We start from the raw sequence: 15,077 nt of genomic DNA, 5'->3' as shown, positions 1-15,077 counted from the left end.
ATACCATCCTTAATGCGCCAAATCTCATCTGATCTAAGCAGGGTCAGACCTCATTAGTATGTGGATGGGAGAATTCAGTTCCTCATGGTTGTACAGTATGCACTCTAATCCACTGAGCAATCTCCACATCTCCCTCCCTTTCTCTTCTTTTGTACTCCTTTCTTTCTTCCCTCCTTTTTCCTGTTTCATGTCCTTCCTCTCCTCTCCTCTTTTCTTTCTCTGAGACAAGGTCTTGCTAAAAGGCTAGGCCGTCTCTGAACTTTCAATCCTCCTGTTTAGCCTTCCAAGCATTAGGATTACAGATGTATACTACTATGCCTGGCTTATTCCTTCAGCCTCAACATAATAAAATAACTGTATCACTTTCCCCTTACCCTTTCCTAGTCTATAGTAATCACTACTCTAGATCAAGAATTTTTTAGCTTCCACATAAGATTGAGAACATTTGTTATTTGTCTTTCTGTGTCTGGATTAATGAAATGTTTACTTCCTAATGTAGACCACAGGATAAACACTGAAAGATACAGGCCAGGCATTGTGGTGCACGCCTTTAATCCCAGCACTGGAGGCAGAGGTAGGAGGATTGCTGTGAGTTTGAGGCTATCCTGAGACTATATAGTGAATTCCAGGTCAGCCTGAGCTAGAGTGAGACCCTACCTCGAAAAACCAAACAAGAAAAAAAAAAAAAATCCCTGAAAGATACTAGGTTAAGAAATGAAAAATTCGAGCTGGAGAGATGGCTTAGTGGTTAAGCACTTGCCTGTGAAGCCTAAGGACCCCGGTTCAAGGCTCGATTCCCCAGGACCCAACATTAGCCAGATGCACAAGGGGCGCATGCATCTGGAGTTCATTTGCAGTGGCTGGAGGCCCTGGCATGCACATTCTCTCTCTCTCTATTGGCCTCATTCTCTCTCAAATAAATAAATAAAACAGAAAAAAATTTAAAAAAAGAAATGAAAAATTCATTGTGCACATCTGTAAAATTATCATTAAAATGTCAGTTAATGATTAAACTATAAAAATGCTTTTAAATAAGTTAAAATAACTTGGGACTTTTTTGAAAGTTAAAGATTTTAGGGAAAGTAAAGCAGAAAAATTTCCCAGTTGGGAGGGGTCCTGAGTAGTTAATCTGCGTGGTGACTTGGATCAGGTTTTCCTCTAACCTTAAGAGATGTAAATTAGACATCCTATTGGGATGAGCTTCACTGGCCAAGTCCAAGTGCATATGGAGGACCTTAACTGGTTGGTGGTCAGGGAGGAGAACCTTGACTGGTTGGTGGCCAGGGAGCAGATTCTTGACTGGTTGGTGGTGAGGGAGGAGAACCTTGACTAGTTAGTTGTCAGAGAGAAAGAGCTCAGGGGCAGGAAAAAGAAGTATATGAAAAATTAAGGAGGAAGAACTAGGATGCTGTTCCTGATCATCATCTGGAATCAGACTAGAGTTTTCTTTTAGTCTCTCCAGAGCAGGTCTGCATCTATGCTCTTTTGCTGTTGGTTTTGACAGTGACAGAGCCTTTCTCAGCTCTGATTGGGCTTAGTTTATGGTTAGAGTGCTGGACAGTCAACATTCACTAGAATTCTCAAAGCCAGTGGTTCTGTGAAGTCTGCTGTGGTCTTACAACTGGTAAAGAGTTGACAGGTACAGACAAAGTAGAAGGACAAGTTAAGCAAAGCTTTGTTCTTAGAAAGTAAAGCAGCTGGGTGTGGTGGCTCATGCCTTTAATCCCAGCACTCGGGAGGCAGAGGTAGGAGGATCGCTGTGAGTTCGAGGCCACCCTGAGACTACAATAGTGAATTCCAGGTCAGCCTGGGCTAGAGTGAGACTCCACCTCAAAAAAGCAAAATAAATAAATAAACAAGAAAGTAAAGCAGAAAGCTTCCAAGCTGGGAGGGGCCCTGAGCTATTTTGACAAAATGAGAAAACTTTTTAAAAGTTCACCATGTTACTTATTTGGATTCCCTAATTATGTTCATCAGTGTGATAAATTAATGGAAACTGAATTTCAGTACTCTTTTGTAAAAAAGAAAAGGGTAGTCTAAATAACTGTATATTAAGTGTTCTATCTATATATAAAAACACATGAATATTTATATATTAAATATCTAGATGTTTAAGAACTGATCCAAAATTTGAAAGATTTTGGGCTAGAGAGATGGCTCAGCAGTTAAAAGCACTTGTTTGCAAAATCTCAGTACCCACATGAAGCCAGATGCATAAAGTGGTACATGCATCTGGTATGGCCATGCACAGACAGTATGCCTCTCTCTCAAATAATAATTAAAAAAAAAAAAAATTTTACTTCTAGTTAAGCCATTTTAAGTTTGTAGTTCAGCAGAAAACCCCCACAATTTCAAAGTTTTTGGAATCAGGGCCAGGTGTTGTGGCATACAGCTTTAGTCCCAGCACTCAGGAGGCAGAGGTAGGAGGATCGCTGTGAGTTTGAGGCCAGCCTGAGACTACACAGTGAATTCAAGGTCAGCCTGGGCTAGAGGGAGACTCTACCTTGAAAAATAAATTTATATCCAATTAGAAATAAAAGATTTTCCTCAATATTTTCTCTCTTACATCTATTAAAACTAAGTTTCAAGTCTTTATTACTCAATGAAACACTTCATCAATTTCATTGCTTTACTTAGTAAATTATACACAAACACACACACACACACACACACACACACACCTTTCTTTTTTTTTTTTTTTGGTTTTTCGAGGTAGGGTCTCCCTCTAGCCCAGGCACCTATACATATATCTTTATACATTCATTTTGCAATGCATCAAGAAAATTTTAAAGGGCTGAAGAGATGGCTTAGTGGTTAAGCGCTTGTGTGCGAATCCTAAGGACCCTGGTTTGAGTCTTGATTCCCCAGTACCCACGTAAGCCAGATGCACAAGGTGGCACATGTATCTGGAGTTCATTTGCAGTGGCTGGAAGCCCCGGTGCACCCATTCTCTCTCTCTCTCTGTTGCTCTCAAATAAATAAATAAAAATAAACAAAATTCAAAAAAATTTTTAAAAAGAAAATTTTAAAGATCTTCAAAGAAACTTCAATGCTACCCTCACTGTTTGAAATGGTAATTAGCTCTTATCCTAAAAGGATTACATTATCTTAAGCAAATTTGCTAAGGGATAGATAATTAACATATTGGAAAGTAAGTTGTCTTTAAATATATGTATATAAAGTTACCAGTTACAACTAAGGGATCCATAAATATGAGTGGTCAAATACCACCTAAAATGATTTCTTTATTATTTAGTTACTAAGATATATAAAAACAAAAAGCTGGGTGTTATGGTGCAGGTCTATAATTCCAACATGTAATGTAGGAGGATTCAAAACTCCAGGGCTAGATTACATACTAAGACTTTATCTCAAAACAAAAATAAAAAAAATAATAAAACAAACAAAAACCCCAAAACAAACATCAAAAACAACAAAAATGAAAAGGGAAGATAGGGATTATAAGTAAAAGTATAATATATTTGACTGATTTTCCTATAAGATTGAACTCAACAAATTTTCATGTATTCAGATTCAAAAGAAGTTTACTGCTATAGTATTTACCCTGAATAGACACAAGCAGTATCAGACTTACCTGGATACTACCTCCTACAACTTCTATGACTTTGCCTCGGTACCACATAGTATCAGATCCTCTCACTGCACAGGGTTCTCCCTTGGTCCAGAAATAAGGTTCCAAAAGACCAAGGCATTTTAAATTACTTTGAATTTCACTCATCATTTTTATGAGCTCAAATTCTGTAAAAATTATTGAAGACAGAAAGCATTTAGGAAATTTTCTCTACCACTTTTTTTTTTTTTTTTTTTTTTTGAGGCAGGGTCTCACTCTAGCTCAGGCTGACCTGGGATTCACTATGTAGTCTCAGGGTGGCCTTGAACTTGTGGCAGTTCTCCTACCACTGCCTTGCAAGTGCTGGGATTAGAGGCGTGCACCACCAGGCCTGGCTCTACCACTTTTTCATTAAGATAAATAACTTTATAACTTAGGAAACACATAAGGAATTAAAATCAGGCTTATAATAGAATTTTTATAAAAACTTAATTCAGCCAGTACTTCCTATATGTTTTAAAACATATTGCTGACAGTATTTAAGTACTTTGTTCTTTGATGGTATTTTGGGAGCACAAACGTTTTAAAGAACACAGTTAATGGGCTGGAGAGATTGCCTAGTGGTTAGGCTTTTGCCTGCAAAGCCAAAGGACCTTGGTTCAATTACCCAGGACCCATGTAAGCCAGATGCACCAGGGGACGCATGTGTCTGGAGTTTGTTTGCAGTGGCTGGAGGCCCTGGTGTACCCATTCTTTCTCTCCCTCCCTCTCTCTCTCTCTCAAATAAATAAAAATAAAAAGTTGAAAAAAAGAATACAGTTAGGTATTAATCAATGCCTAGTAAAAGACAGTATTGAAGATGCAAGTTAAAACTCTAATTTTAGGGCTGGAGAGATGGCTTAGCAGTCAAGGTGCTTGCCTACCTGAAGCCTAAGAATGTATGTTTGAATGTCCAGGTCCCACAATAGCCAGATGCACAGTGATGCAAGTGTGCAATGTTGTGCACATGTCTGGAGTTCATTTGCAGCAGTTAAAGGACCAGGCACACCCATTCTCTTTCTCAAAAATAAATAATGAAAAAACAAAAACACCCTCTAATTTCAGCCAGGTAGGGTGGCATATGCCTTTAATCCTAGCACTAAGGAGGTAAAGGCCAGCATTGGGACTACTGAGTAAGTGCCAGGTCAGCCTGGGCTATAGTGATACCCTACCTTGAAAAAAATACCTTCCCCCTCACATCAAAATTCTAAACTTTTATTGCAAATTGCCCATTATTTTCAGTGTCTACATAACCCCTGTAAGTGATACCAAAGATAACAAGCTCTGGGCTCAGTTCTCATCCCAGTTCCTTCTTTTGTGGTTATAGATAGTTTTATAAGCCTGTTATTTCTCTGTAAATTGGATATGACATCATTTACCTTTGTTCTCAGCACTGAGGATGTGACTACATCCAAGCAGACTGACCAGCTTATAGTGGGCAACCAATTTGTTGACTGTTTATAGACACCTATTGATAAATTCATTAGAAAAATGGGGTTTTGATTTTGTCCTGGTATTATTTGTAAGACTATGTTAGATGTTCAGTTTTGACTTGCAAAGTTTCTGTTAAACTCGCATGGTCAGGACATCTATTTGTGTTTCTCATACCAATTGGACAAGAAGCAAAGTTTGAAATGTCTGTCAGTTTGAACTAATTTGATCAATCTGTTTAATTGGTTTGGTTATATGACAGAAAAGTTCAGATTTTGTTTGGCAGAGCACTTTGCTTTTCAGAATAGTCTAATTCATCTTTAGACTGGGTTCAATCTTTTTATGTTTGAACTATCTGGCCTCATCTTGGATCATTTTGCAGTACCAGTTGATACAAGATAAGATATTTTCACTGCTTCTGTTTTGTTATAGAATTCAGATTAAGTATTGTAGGAAACTTCTCTGCTTATATTTGAATTTGAGTAAAATTTTGAGAGGTCTCTATTGTAGTTTAAGTTCAGGAAATACTAAGCCTATGTTATCTTGGTGGTCCCAAGGGAGAATTTTAGCTGGCTAATGGTAGGTTTTAGGCAAGCTGCCTCTCCCTCTCCATAGCCATGACAGGTATCTCCAATATATCCAGCTCTGTAACTATAATCCTCACTGTTGTGGAAATTAACCAAACCCAAGGTCTTGGTAAACATCACTACCTTCTCCTGATCAGGGCAACAAAATCCTCTGGCCTTGGGTACAGATTTTAATACTCACTTCCCCCACAGGATTTTAACAGGTCCTCCAGATAACCAGATGCACATAGGCTTGGGTCACAGTATTGTAGGATTTATTTATGGGGGGGGGGGGAGAGACAGAGAGAGAAGAAGAAGGGAAGGATAGAGAATGGGCTTACCAGGGCCTCTAGAAATAGCAAATTAACTCCAGATGGATGTGCCACCTTGTGTAACTAGCTTTATATAGGTAATGAGGCATCAAACCCTGGTTCTTAGGCTTTGCAGGCAAGTGACAGATTCTCTTAAGCCAGTGGCTTTAATTGTTTTGCAATTCACAAAGTACTGACTAGTGCAAACATGGCAAAAGAGCAAGTTACTTATGGTGTTATAGTTTGGGATAAAGCATCTGAATACAAGCATAGGAGCATATAAACATAAGAGGAAAGTTGTTGATTTTTTTTTAAGGTAGGGTCTCATGCCTATCATTAACTAAACCACCAGGCCCCAAGAAGTAACTTGTCTGCATCATCTACCTTCAAACACAAGAATACAACTAGTCCGAGTGCACTTTGAATTAATGTAAATGTTTTTGTGTCATTTGTTTATTAGTCTGTGTCTACAACTGGCAATTAATGGAGGCTGAAAAATTTGATGGTTATATGAATAGTCATTTATAAACTTATCTACATGAAGGCTGCTGGACTCTAAAGAGACAAATTCTCCTTCTGGCTCTTTAGCTCTAGGTAACTAGGATTTTAACTGAAGTCTTGGGGTGTCTGGCTCCATGGCATATAGCAGTCTCATAAGGAATCTGAAAATAGTTTGAGACACAAACTCAATATGCCCCTAGAATTCCTAAAAGTAAGGACTATATCTTCAGCTGCCTTTTAAAATTTTTATTTATTTTGGAGTAGCTGTCATTTCCCCCCCACTTTTGCTTCTTACTCAGTTAGTTATTCAGGCTCTTCATCTCAGCCAGGCCTAAATAAAATATTAACTGGTGGTCCAACAGTCAGGATTTGACATTTTCAAATGTCAATTCTAGAAAATGAGACTGAGGTAAAAACAAAATAAAACCTCTTATAGCTGGTTAACAAAATAGATAGCAAAATTGACTGACAACAAAGGTTTAGAATAAAAGCGAGTGATTTTGTTTTGTTCTGTTACAAATATAATTTGGATTTAACCATCTGTTCAAAGACCTGATAAATCTCAACTGCCTTACCTTACAAACTTATGTACTTTTTGATTTCTTAAAAAAAACCTATTAAAATTAAGATGCAGCCAGTCATGATGGCATAATTTGGGAAGTAAAGGCAGGAGGATTGGGAGTTTAAGCTCATTCTCAGTTATGTAGTGAGTTCAATGCCAGTCTGGGCTATATGAGACACTGTCACATGAAACAAAAAAAAATTTAAAAATAAGCATCTATTAAATGGTATATTTAGGTCTATTAAATATGCTTCATTAAACATTTCTTTTTAAATACACCATTAGAGATTTCTAATCTTTTAAAGCAAGTATTTTACAGGGATAATAAGCATCTAGAATAGAGTACAGTTGACTGAAAGTACAGCTTTTACTATGTCACAAATAACATTCATTGTTTCATAAAAGTTTTTTTAAGTCAAAAATTTTGTGGCCAGGTGTGGTGGCACATGCCTTTAATCCCAGCACTTGGGAGGTAGAGGTAGGAGGATCGCTGATAGTTTGAGGCCACCCTGAGACTACATAGTGAATTCTAGGTAATCCTGGGCTAGAGCGAGACCTTACCTTGAAAAAAGAAAAGGAAAAAAAAAGAAAAATATTTGTATTGGCTACATGGATTTTGATCATTTTGATTATTCTAAGACAGACCCTAAAAAGAATATTTTATTAATTTTTCCTGAATAATAGAAGGTAATGAAAATGCTTTATGCTAATCAAAATATATTGTTTTAAATACACTTAAAAATAATATAGAGATGGGGTGAACAAGGGTTACATGCCAATGGTAGAGAGAGTAAAACCTGCAGGTCAGTTGCAAAGAGGGCCATGCTGCACACCATTGTGAGACAGGACTGAGCCCAGGGGTTATGTAACAAGGGTAGACAACTTTCCAGGGAGGCTGCCTGGGAGGGCAAAACCAGTGGAAAGTCAACTGCATGCTGGGCTATGTCATGCACCATTGTGAGATGGGGCTGAGTGCAAGAGTTATGCACCAAGGATCAAAGCCATTCCAGGACAACAGCCTGGGAGGGGGAAACCAGTGGAAGTGCACCTGTGAGCAGCCAACCAACTTGGATTCTACTTTTCACACTAACTTTGAAAGCTAATCCCCCCCCTCCCAAAATGATCTGAAGAAAGGCTGAAGTAGGGGGTAAATGTGTGTCATCTTCAGTCCCAAGGAGAAGCTTGAAGCTGATCTCACTCCAAAAAGCCAGCAAATAACACAGGATGTAAAGCTCCCACCTTAGATACTAGGAAAGCCAGGTCTCCCAAGGTCTTATTACCCAGATTTGCCCAAAGGAACCACACTCAAAGTAGATCCTTCTCAGTCAGGCTCAAGTGCCCCCACCCCAATCTATTGGATTTTCTTTAATCCCACACCCATCATGTTAAACTTAGACAGGCTACTCAACACAGGCTGTACAAGAGCTGCTATTGCTGTATCCTCAGTGAGACAACTGGCCTCAACATGGGAAGACCCCAATATAAAGTAAATAATACACACACCAAGCAAAGGGATCCCTACCAAGATCATTTAGTTCTACAATGGAAGCCTTTAATGAAATCTTAAAGAAAACCCAAGACATAGAAACCCAGAATGTAATCTCAACAAGCATTTTAAATGAACCTAATGAGACCATGAACAAATGGCTGGTTAAATGCAAAGAAACTGGAAAAAAATAATCAAACAGGAACTCCAAGAATGGCTGGAAGAAATGGAAGAAAATTGGCAAAAATAATTTAAATTACTAATCAAAGAATGGCTCAATGAATGGGAAGAAATACAACAAAAGGAACTCAAAGGATGCATGAAAGAAATGGAATATAATCAACAAGAACAACTCAATCAATGGCTGAAAGAAACCAAAGAGAATCAACAAACAGAACTCCATAGACAGCTTAATGAAATCAAGGACCATAAAAAAGAAATCAATAGAAAGCTAAAGAAATTTGAGAATCAACAAATAAATGAGCTCATGGGCCAATGGAACAAGTACAACAAGGACATATCCAAATGCAGAAATGAACTCCAAGAAACAATAAAAAGGTCAAGAAATGAAAATGGAATTTAAATGAGATGAAAATGCTAAAGAAAAATATAACAGAAAATAGAATGTAATAACCCTTTTCAAAGGTCCCAAGAAAGCCTCACCAACAGAATAGATCACACGGAGGACAGAATTTCAGATCTCAAGTACAAGACAGAAGAATTAGAGTAGGACTCCAAAAATGCTGTCAGATTAAAAAAAAAATTAACAATGTGAAGGAACTTTGGAACACCTTAAAAAGATAAAATATTCAGATCATAGGCATCCAGGAAGGGGAAGAGATAAAGGCCAAGGACATAGAAAATATCTTCACAAATATTGAAGAAAATTTTCCCAAGCTTGAAGAAGAAAGACTGATCCAAGTACAGGAGGTACATAAAACACAAATAAACATTATCAGAGAAGAGACACCCCACATCACATAATAATCAAACCATTAGGGCTGGGGAGATGGCTTAGCGGTTAAGCGCTTGCCTGTGAAGCCTAAGGACCCCAGTTCGAGGCTCGGTTCCCCAGGTCCCACGTTAGCCAGATGCACAAGGGGGCGCACGCGTCTGGAGTTCGTTTGCAGAGGCTGGAAGCCCTGGCGTGCCCATTCTCTCTCTCTCCCTCTGTCTTTCTCTCTGTCTGTTGCTCTCAAATAAATAAATTTAAAAAAATTAAAAAAAATAATCAAACCATTAAACACGGAAAACAAGGAGAGAGTACTAAAAGCTGTTAGAGAAAAGCAGTTCTTGACAGAGGTAAGCCCATCAGAATTACCTCAGATTTTTCAGTTAAGGCCAGCAGAGCTTGCAAAGGAGTATTTCAAAAGCTAAATAACCATGGCTGCCAACCCAAACTATTGTACCCAGAAAAATTATCCCCCATAATAGAAGGTAAAAGAAAAACCTTTCATGATCTAAACCAGCTGTATGATTACATGAGCACCAAACCAGCCCTACAGAGAATACTCCAAATTCAGGAGATGTACAACAGGGGAGAAATAAAGAAACAATTAAAACTGGCATGGGGCTAGAGAGATGGCTTAGCAGTTAAAGCACTTGCCTGTAAAGTCTAAGGGTCCAGGTTCAATTAATTCCCCAATACACACGTAAGCTAGATGCACAAGGTGGTATATCTGCTTGGACTTTGTTTACAGTGGCTAAAGGCCCTGGTATGCCCATTCTTTCTCTCAAAAACAAAACAAAACAAAACAAAACAAACAAACAAAAAACAACAATAACAATAAAAAAAACCAACCTAGAACGGACATAAAAGGATTCAAAGACCAAGAAAACACTAAACTCCACAAAACCTTCAACATGACAGGGATTAACTCACACCTCACAATAATAGCTCTGAATAAAAATAGCCTGAATTTCCCAATCAAAAGACCCAGGTTAACTGGCTGGATCAGAAAGCTGGATCCACCCACTTACTGTTTACAAGAAACCTACTTTACAATTAAAGAAAAGCACCACCTTAGGATGGAAGAGTGGAACAAAGATATTCTAAGCAAACAAACAAAAACAGGCAGGAGAGGCTGTTTTTTTCTGACAAAATGGACCTGAAACCAAAAGTAATCAAAAGAGAAAAGGCCATTTCATACTCATTACAGAAACAATACAATAAGAAGATATTACAATCAAACTAATATGCACCAAATACAAGGGCACCTAATTTTATGATGTAAAATTCACTAGACAATAATACAGATATAAATTCTGATACAATAACAATAGGAGACTTTTAATGTCCCACTATCATCAATAGGCAGACCCTCCAAGCAGAAAACAAATAGGAAAACAATGGAGCTAAACAACACAGTGAACTTAACAGACATCTACAGAACATTGCACCCTAATTCTACTGAATACATATTCTTCTCAGCAGCTCATTAAACCTTCTCCAAAAAAACCCATGTATTAGGGCATAAAGCCTGTCTCCACAAATTCAGAAAACTGACATAATTCCCTGCATTATATCTAACCATAATGCATCAAAACTATAAATTGGGCTGGAGAGATGATTTAGTGGTTCTTAGGCCTGTAAAGCCTAAGAACCCCGGTTCAAAGCTCTATTCCCCTGGACCCACGTTAGCCAGATGCACAAGGGGGTGCACACATCTGGAGTTTGTCTGCAGTGGCTGGAAGCCCTGGAGTCCCATTCTCTCTCTCTCTGTCTCTCTCTGCCTCTTTCTCTCTGTTGCTCTCAAATAAATAAAAATAAACAAAAAAATTTAAAACAACTATAAATCAACAAAAACAGTACCAACAGAAAACATGCCAACTCCCAGAGGTGGAACAACTCAGAACAATGAATGGGTTATTGAAGAAATCAGAAAGAAAATCCATAAATTTATAAAAATGAATAATAATGAAAATACAATATACCAAAATGTATGTGATACAATAAAGGCAGTTCTAAGAGGCAAGTTTATACCATTAAATTCCTACATTACAAAAACAAAGAGATCACAACTTAAAGATCCATTTGACGGCCCTGGAAAGACAAGAACAGACCAAGCCCAAAAGTTATCAAGATCAAAGCAGAAATCAACAAATTGGAAATAAAGAATACAATTTTAAAAGATTGATGAACTGCTTTTTTTTTTTTGAAAAAAATAATATTGGTAAAACACTACCCAATCTGATCAAAAGAAAAAAACAGAAGAATCACCAGGACATATTTCAAAAATCTATATTCCACAAAATTGGAAACCCTGGTAGAAATGGATGAATTTCTTTTTTTTTTTTTTTAAAGATATTTATTTATTTGAGAGAGAGAGAGAGGGAGAGAAGAGAGAGAGAGAAATAGGCAGATAGAGAGAATGGGCATGCCAGGCCCTCTAGCCACTGCAAACAAACTCTAAATGCATGTGCCCCCTTTTGTATCTGGCTTACGTGGGTCCTAGGGAATCGAACTAATGTTCTTAAGCTTCATAGGCAAACACCTCAACTGCTAAGCCATTTCCCCAGCCCTGGATGAATTTCTTGACTCTTATCACCTTCTAAAACTGAATTCAGAACAGATGGACTTCTTAAACAAACCTATTATTTTTAACAGAACTGAAAACTAATTAAAAATCTCCCAACAAAAAAGTCTAGGGCCTGATGTATTCACTACTGAGTTCTACCAAACAACTTCTCAAATTATTTCACATTATTGAAAATGAGGAAATGTTTTCAAACTCCTTCTATGAAGCCAGCATTATTCCAATACCTAAACCACAGACACAAAAACAGAAAATTATAAACCAACATTCCCAATGAACTTAGATGCAAAAATGCTTGATAAAATCCATGCAAACTGAATTCAAGAACATGGTTAGCAGTTAAGGTGCATGCCTGCCAAGCCAAAGGACCTAGGTTCAATTCCCCAGTACTCATATAAAGCCAGATGCATATGGTAGTGCAAGTGTCTGAAGTTTGTTTGCAGTGGCTAGAGGCCTTGGCATGCCTATCCACCCACCTCTCTGTGTTTCTCTCTCTAATAAATAAATGAATAAATAATTTTTTTTAAGGAACACATCAAAAGCATCATTCACCAGGCATTGTGATGCATGCCTTTAGTCCCAGCACTTGGGAGGCACAGGTAGGAGGATCGCTGTGAGTTCAAGGCCACCCTAACACTACATAGAGGATTTTAGGTCAGTATGGGCTACAATGAGACCCTACCTCGAAAAAAGCAACAATAAAATAAAAAGAGCATAATCCACCTCGATCAAGAGCATTATCCGAAAATGATAAATGTAATTCATAAATAAACTTAAATATAAGAATCACATGATTACTTCTAGAGATGCAGAAAAGGCCTTCAATAAAATACAACACCCTTTCATGATCAAAACACTGAAGAAACCTGGTATAGATGGACCATATCTCAACATAATAAAGGCTACTTCTTATAAAGCACCTAAGGCCCAGATCACACTAAATGGGATGAAGCTGCTTTAGATGGTCCAGTCCCACATCCACACAGACAGTACTCAATACCCCTTTTCTTGGCCAAATTTAAGCAACTGAGAGGTCTTGAAGAAAAGGCTCTTAGGCTGTTTAATGAAGGTTCAGTGGAAAGAATCTTGTTTTTCTCGATTTGTCAAAGGTTCTTTGTCTCCAGGTCCACTTATGCCTTTGCTTTGACAGGTGGTAGAATGGAGGCATTTCACAGTCTCTTTGAAGGTCACCTTTAAGTTTAGAAACTTCCTAATTGAAAATGGTGAACTTGTTGCCTTTTTATAGCAGAATATCAAAATAGCTATTAAACTTTATAAGGGGACTACACAACAAGTCAAACAACTTAAAGTTCATTTTCATTGTCTACAATATTAAATCAGAACTCACTACTTAACTGTTGAGTCTTTTTAGCTGTCAGAAAGATACTGTTTGGTAGGCAGGTGTGGTGGTACACACCTTTAATCTCAGCACTTGGGAGGCAGAGTTTGAGGCCACCCTGAGTTCTAGGTTGTCCTGGACTACATTAAGACTCTGCCTTGAAAAACAACAAAAAACAAACAAGAGAGAAAGACACTGCTTGCTATGACAGTTAAGTTATGTCATTAACTCCATCAGATCAGGAATGGTGCATAATACCTGGCTTTTTTTCCCCTTACCTCTTCTGTAAGTTTGTAACACTAGCATAGACAAAGCAAAATAATTATAGTTAAGAATTTCTTCTCAGTTTTGGCCAAAACTGTAAGTAAATTCATTTTTTGATTTATGTCTATATATTATGCTGATTTCTCTTAATGCAGGCAAGTGCTAGGACTTGTAGCAAGGTCTTCTGGCAGGGGACTGTGGTGATAGTATTTTAAAATAATAATTAAAATACTCAAGCAACTTTTATTATGTCAGGAATTATGAAAAACACCTCATACATTGTGTGAAATCATTTAATTCTCCGAACAACCCCTTGAAAAATTAGGTTCAGAGAGGTTAGTTATTTGCCCAAGTATTACAGAATTTGAGCTGCTAGGCCTAGAGTTATTATTAACCCTTAATAACACAAAAGATCTTACCTGATGATTTAGGCACTATGAATATGGTTCCATCATCACCAATACAGCTCACTATTGCCTCAAATGTGTTCACGTTAGGAATAGCTGGTGGTTTATAGTATCCAGTGGGTCTTGTTTCTGAAAGTTTTTCCTTCAATTCATGTACTTTGTATTCCTTGATTATATCAGCAGCTTTTTTGTCACTGTTGAAGTTAGCTTCAATACACGTAGTAACAACTGAATCTCCTTGTTCCAGAGACTTCTGAGATGAATGGTTGTTAGTTGATTTATTAATTCTGTAATACCCCACCCAAAAAGAACAAATCTAAATAGAAGCAAGTATAAAAGTCAGAAGAACACAATATAAAAAGAATCCTCCAAATTTACCTCACATTTAGAGCTGGGTATGATGGTACATGCCTTTAATCCCAGAATTTGGGAGGCTGTTCTGAATTTAAGGCCACTCTGGGCTACAGAGTGAGACCTTGCCTCAAAAAAATAAAAACCATACACGCATGCACGCACACACACATACCCCAATTCAAATATATCTAACATTTGAAGAAAACACTACTCTACTCTGGGATCTACTGGTCTATTTATTCATGAGGTAGGCTAGATAGTCAGAGAAGACAAATGGCTTGGTGGCCAGAGACTAATGCAACTGTAAAACTGTATTTACAGCAAATAATCATAGACCACTCAACCAGATACAAGACCACCAAACCACCAGAGACCAACATGGTGGATCGAGACAACTGTGAAGTGTTCTTTGCTCCATATCACTAGCCTTTCAAAACCACAGGCTCCATCATGTGTAGCAGTTTGAATGGTCAATGTCCCCATAGACTTAGGTATTTGCATAATCAATTTTCAGCTGATGATACTGTTCTGGAAGGTGGTGGAACATTTAGGAGGTGGAGGCTTGCTGGATGAACTGTGTCAGTGAGAGTAGGTTTTATAGTTCAGTCCTGCATACTGTGTGTCTTTTTCCTTCCCTTCTCTTCTTTCTTTCCACTTCTTTCTCTTCCTTCCTTCCCCTTTCCCTTCTTCCAACTCTGTCTCTCTCCTTT

The 15,077-nt window shown here is 37.8% G+C and overlaps 1 protein-coding gene across 2 annotated transcripts in view; it reads right to left on the bottom strand.

The window, feature by feature from the left end:
• Positions 1-15,077, bottom strand: part of Rnf17 (ring finger protein 17) — a 203,402-nt gene that overhangs the window by 40,280 nt on the left and 148,045 nt on the right. For both annotated transcript variants that reach the window (XM_004665887.2, XM_004665886.2), the window contains exons 25-26: positions 14,026-14,300; positions 3,596-3,759 (exon numbers count right to left, since the gene is read on the bottom strand). In XM_004665887.2, the coding sequence (XP_004665944.2) occupies positions 3,596-3,759; positions 14,026-14,300 (439 nt within the window). The remainder of the gene's footprint in view (positions 1-3,595; positions 3,760-14,025; positions 14,301-15,077) is intronic.

This window comes from Jaculus jaculus, chromosome 3, assembly GCF_020740685.1.
Source record: "Jaculus jaculus isolate mJacJac1 chromosome 3, mJacJac1.mat.Y.cur, whole genome shotgun sequence".
Lineage (NCBI taxonomy): Eukaryota > Metazoa > Chordata > Mammalia > Rodentia > Dipodidae > Jaculus > Jaculus jaculus.
This window is presented reverse-complemented; position numbering and strand designations above follow the sequence as displayed.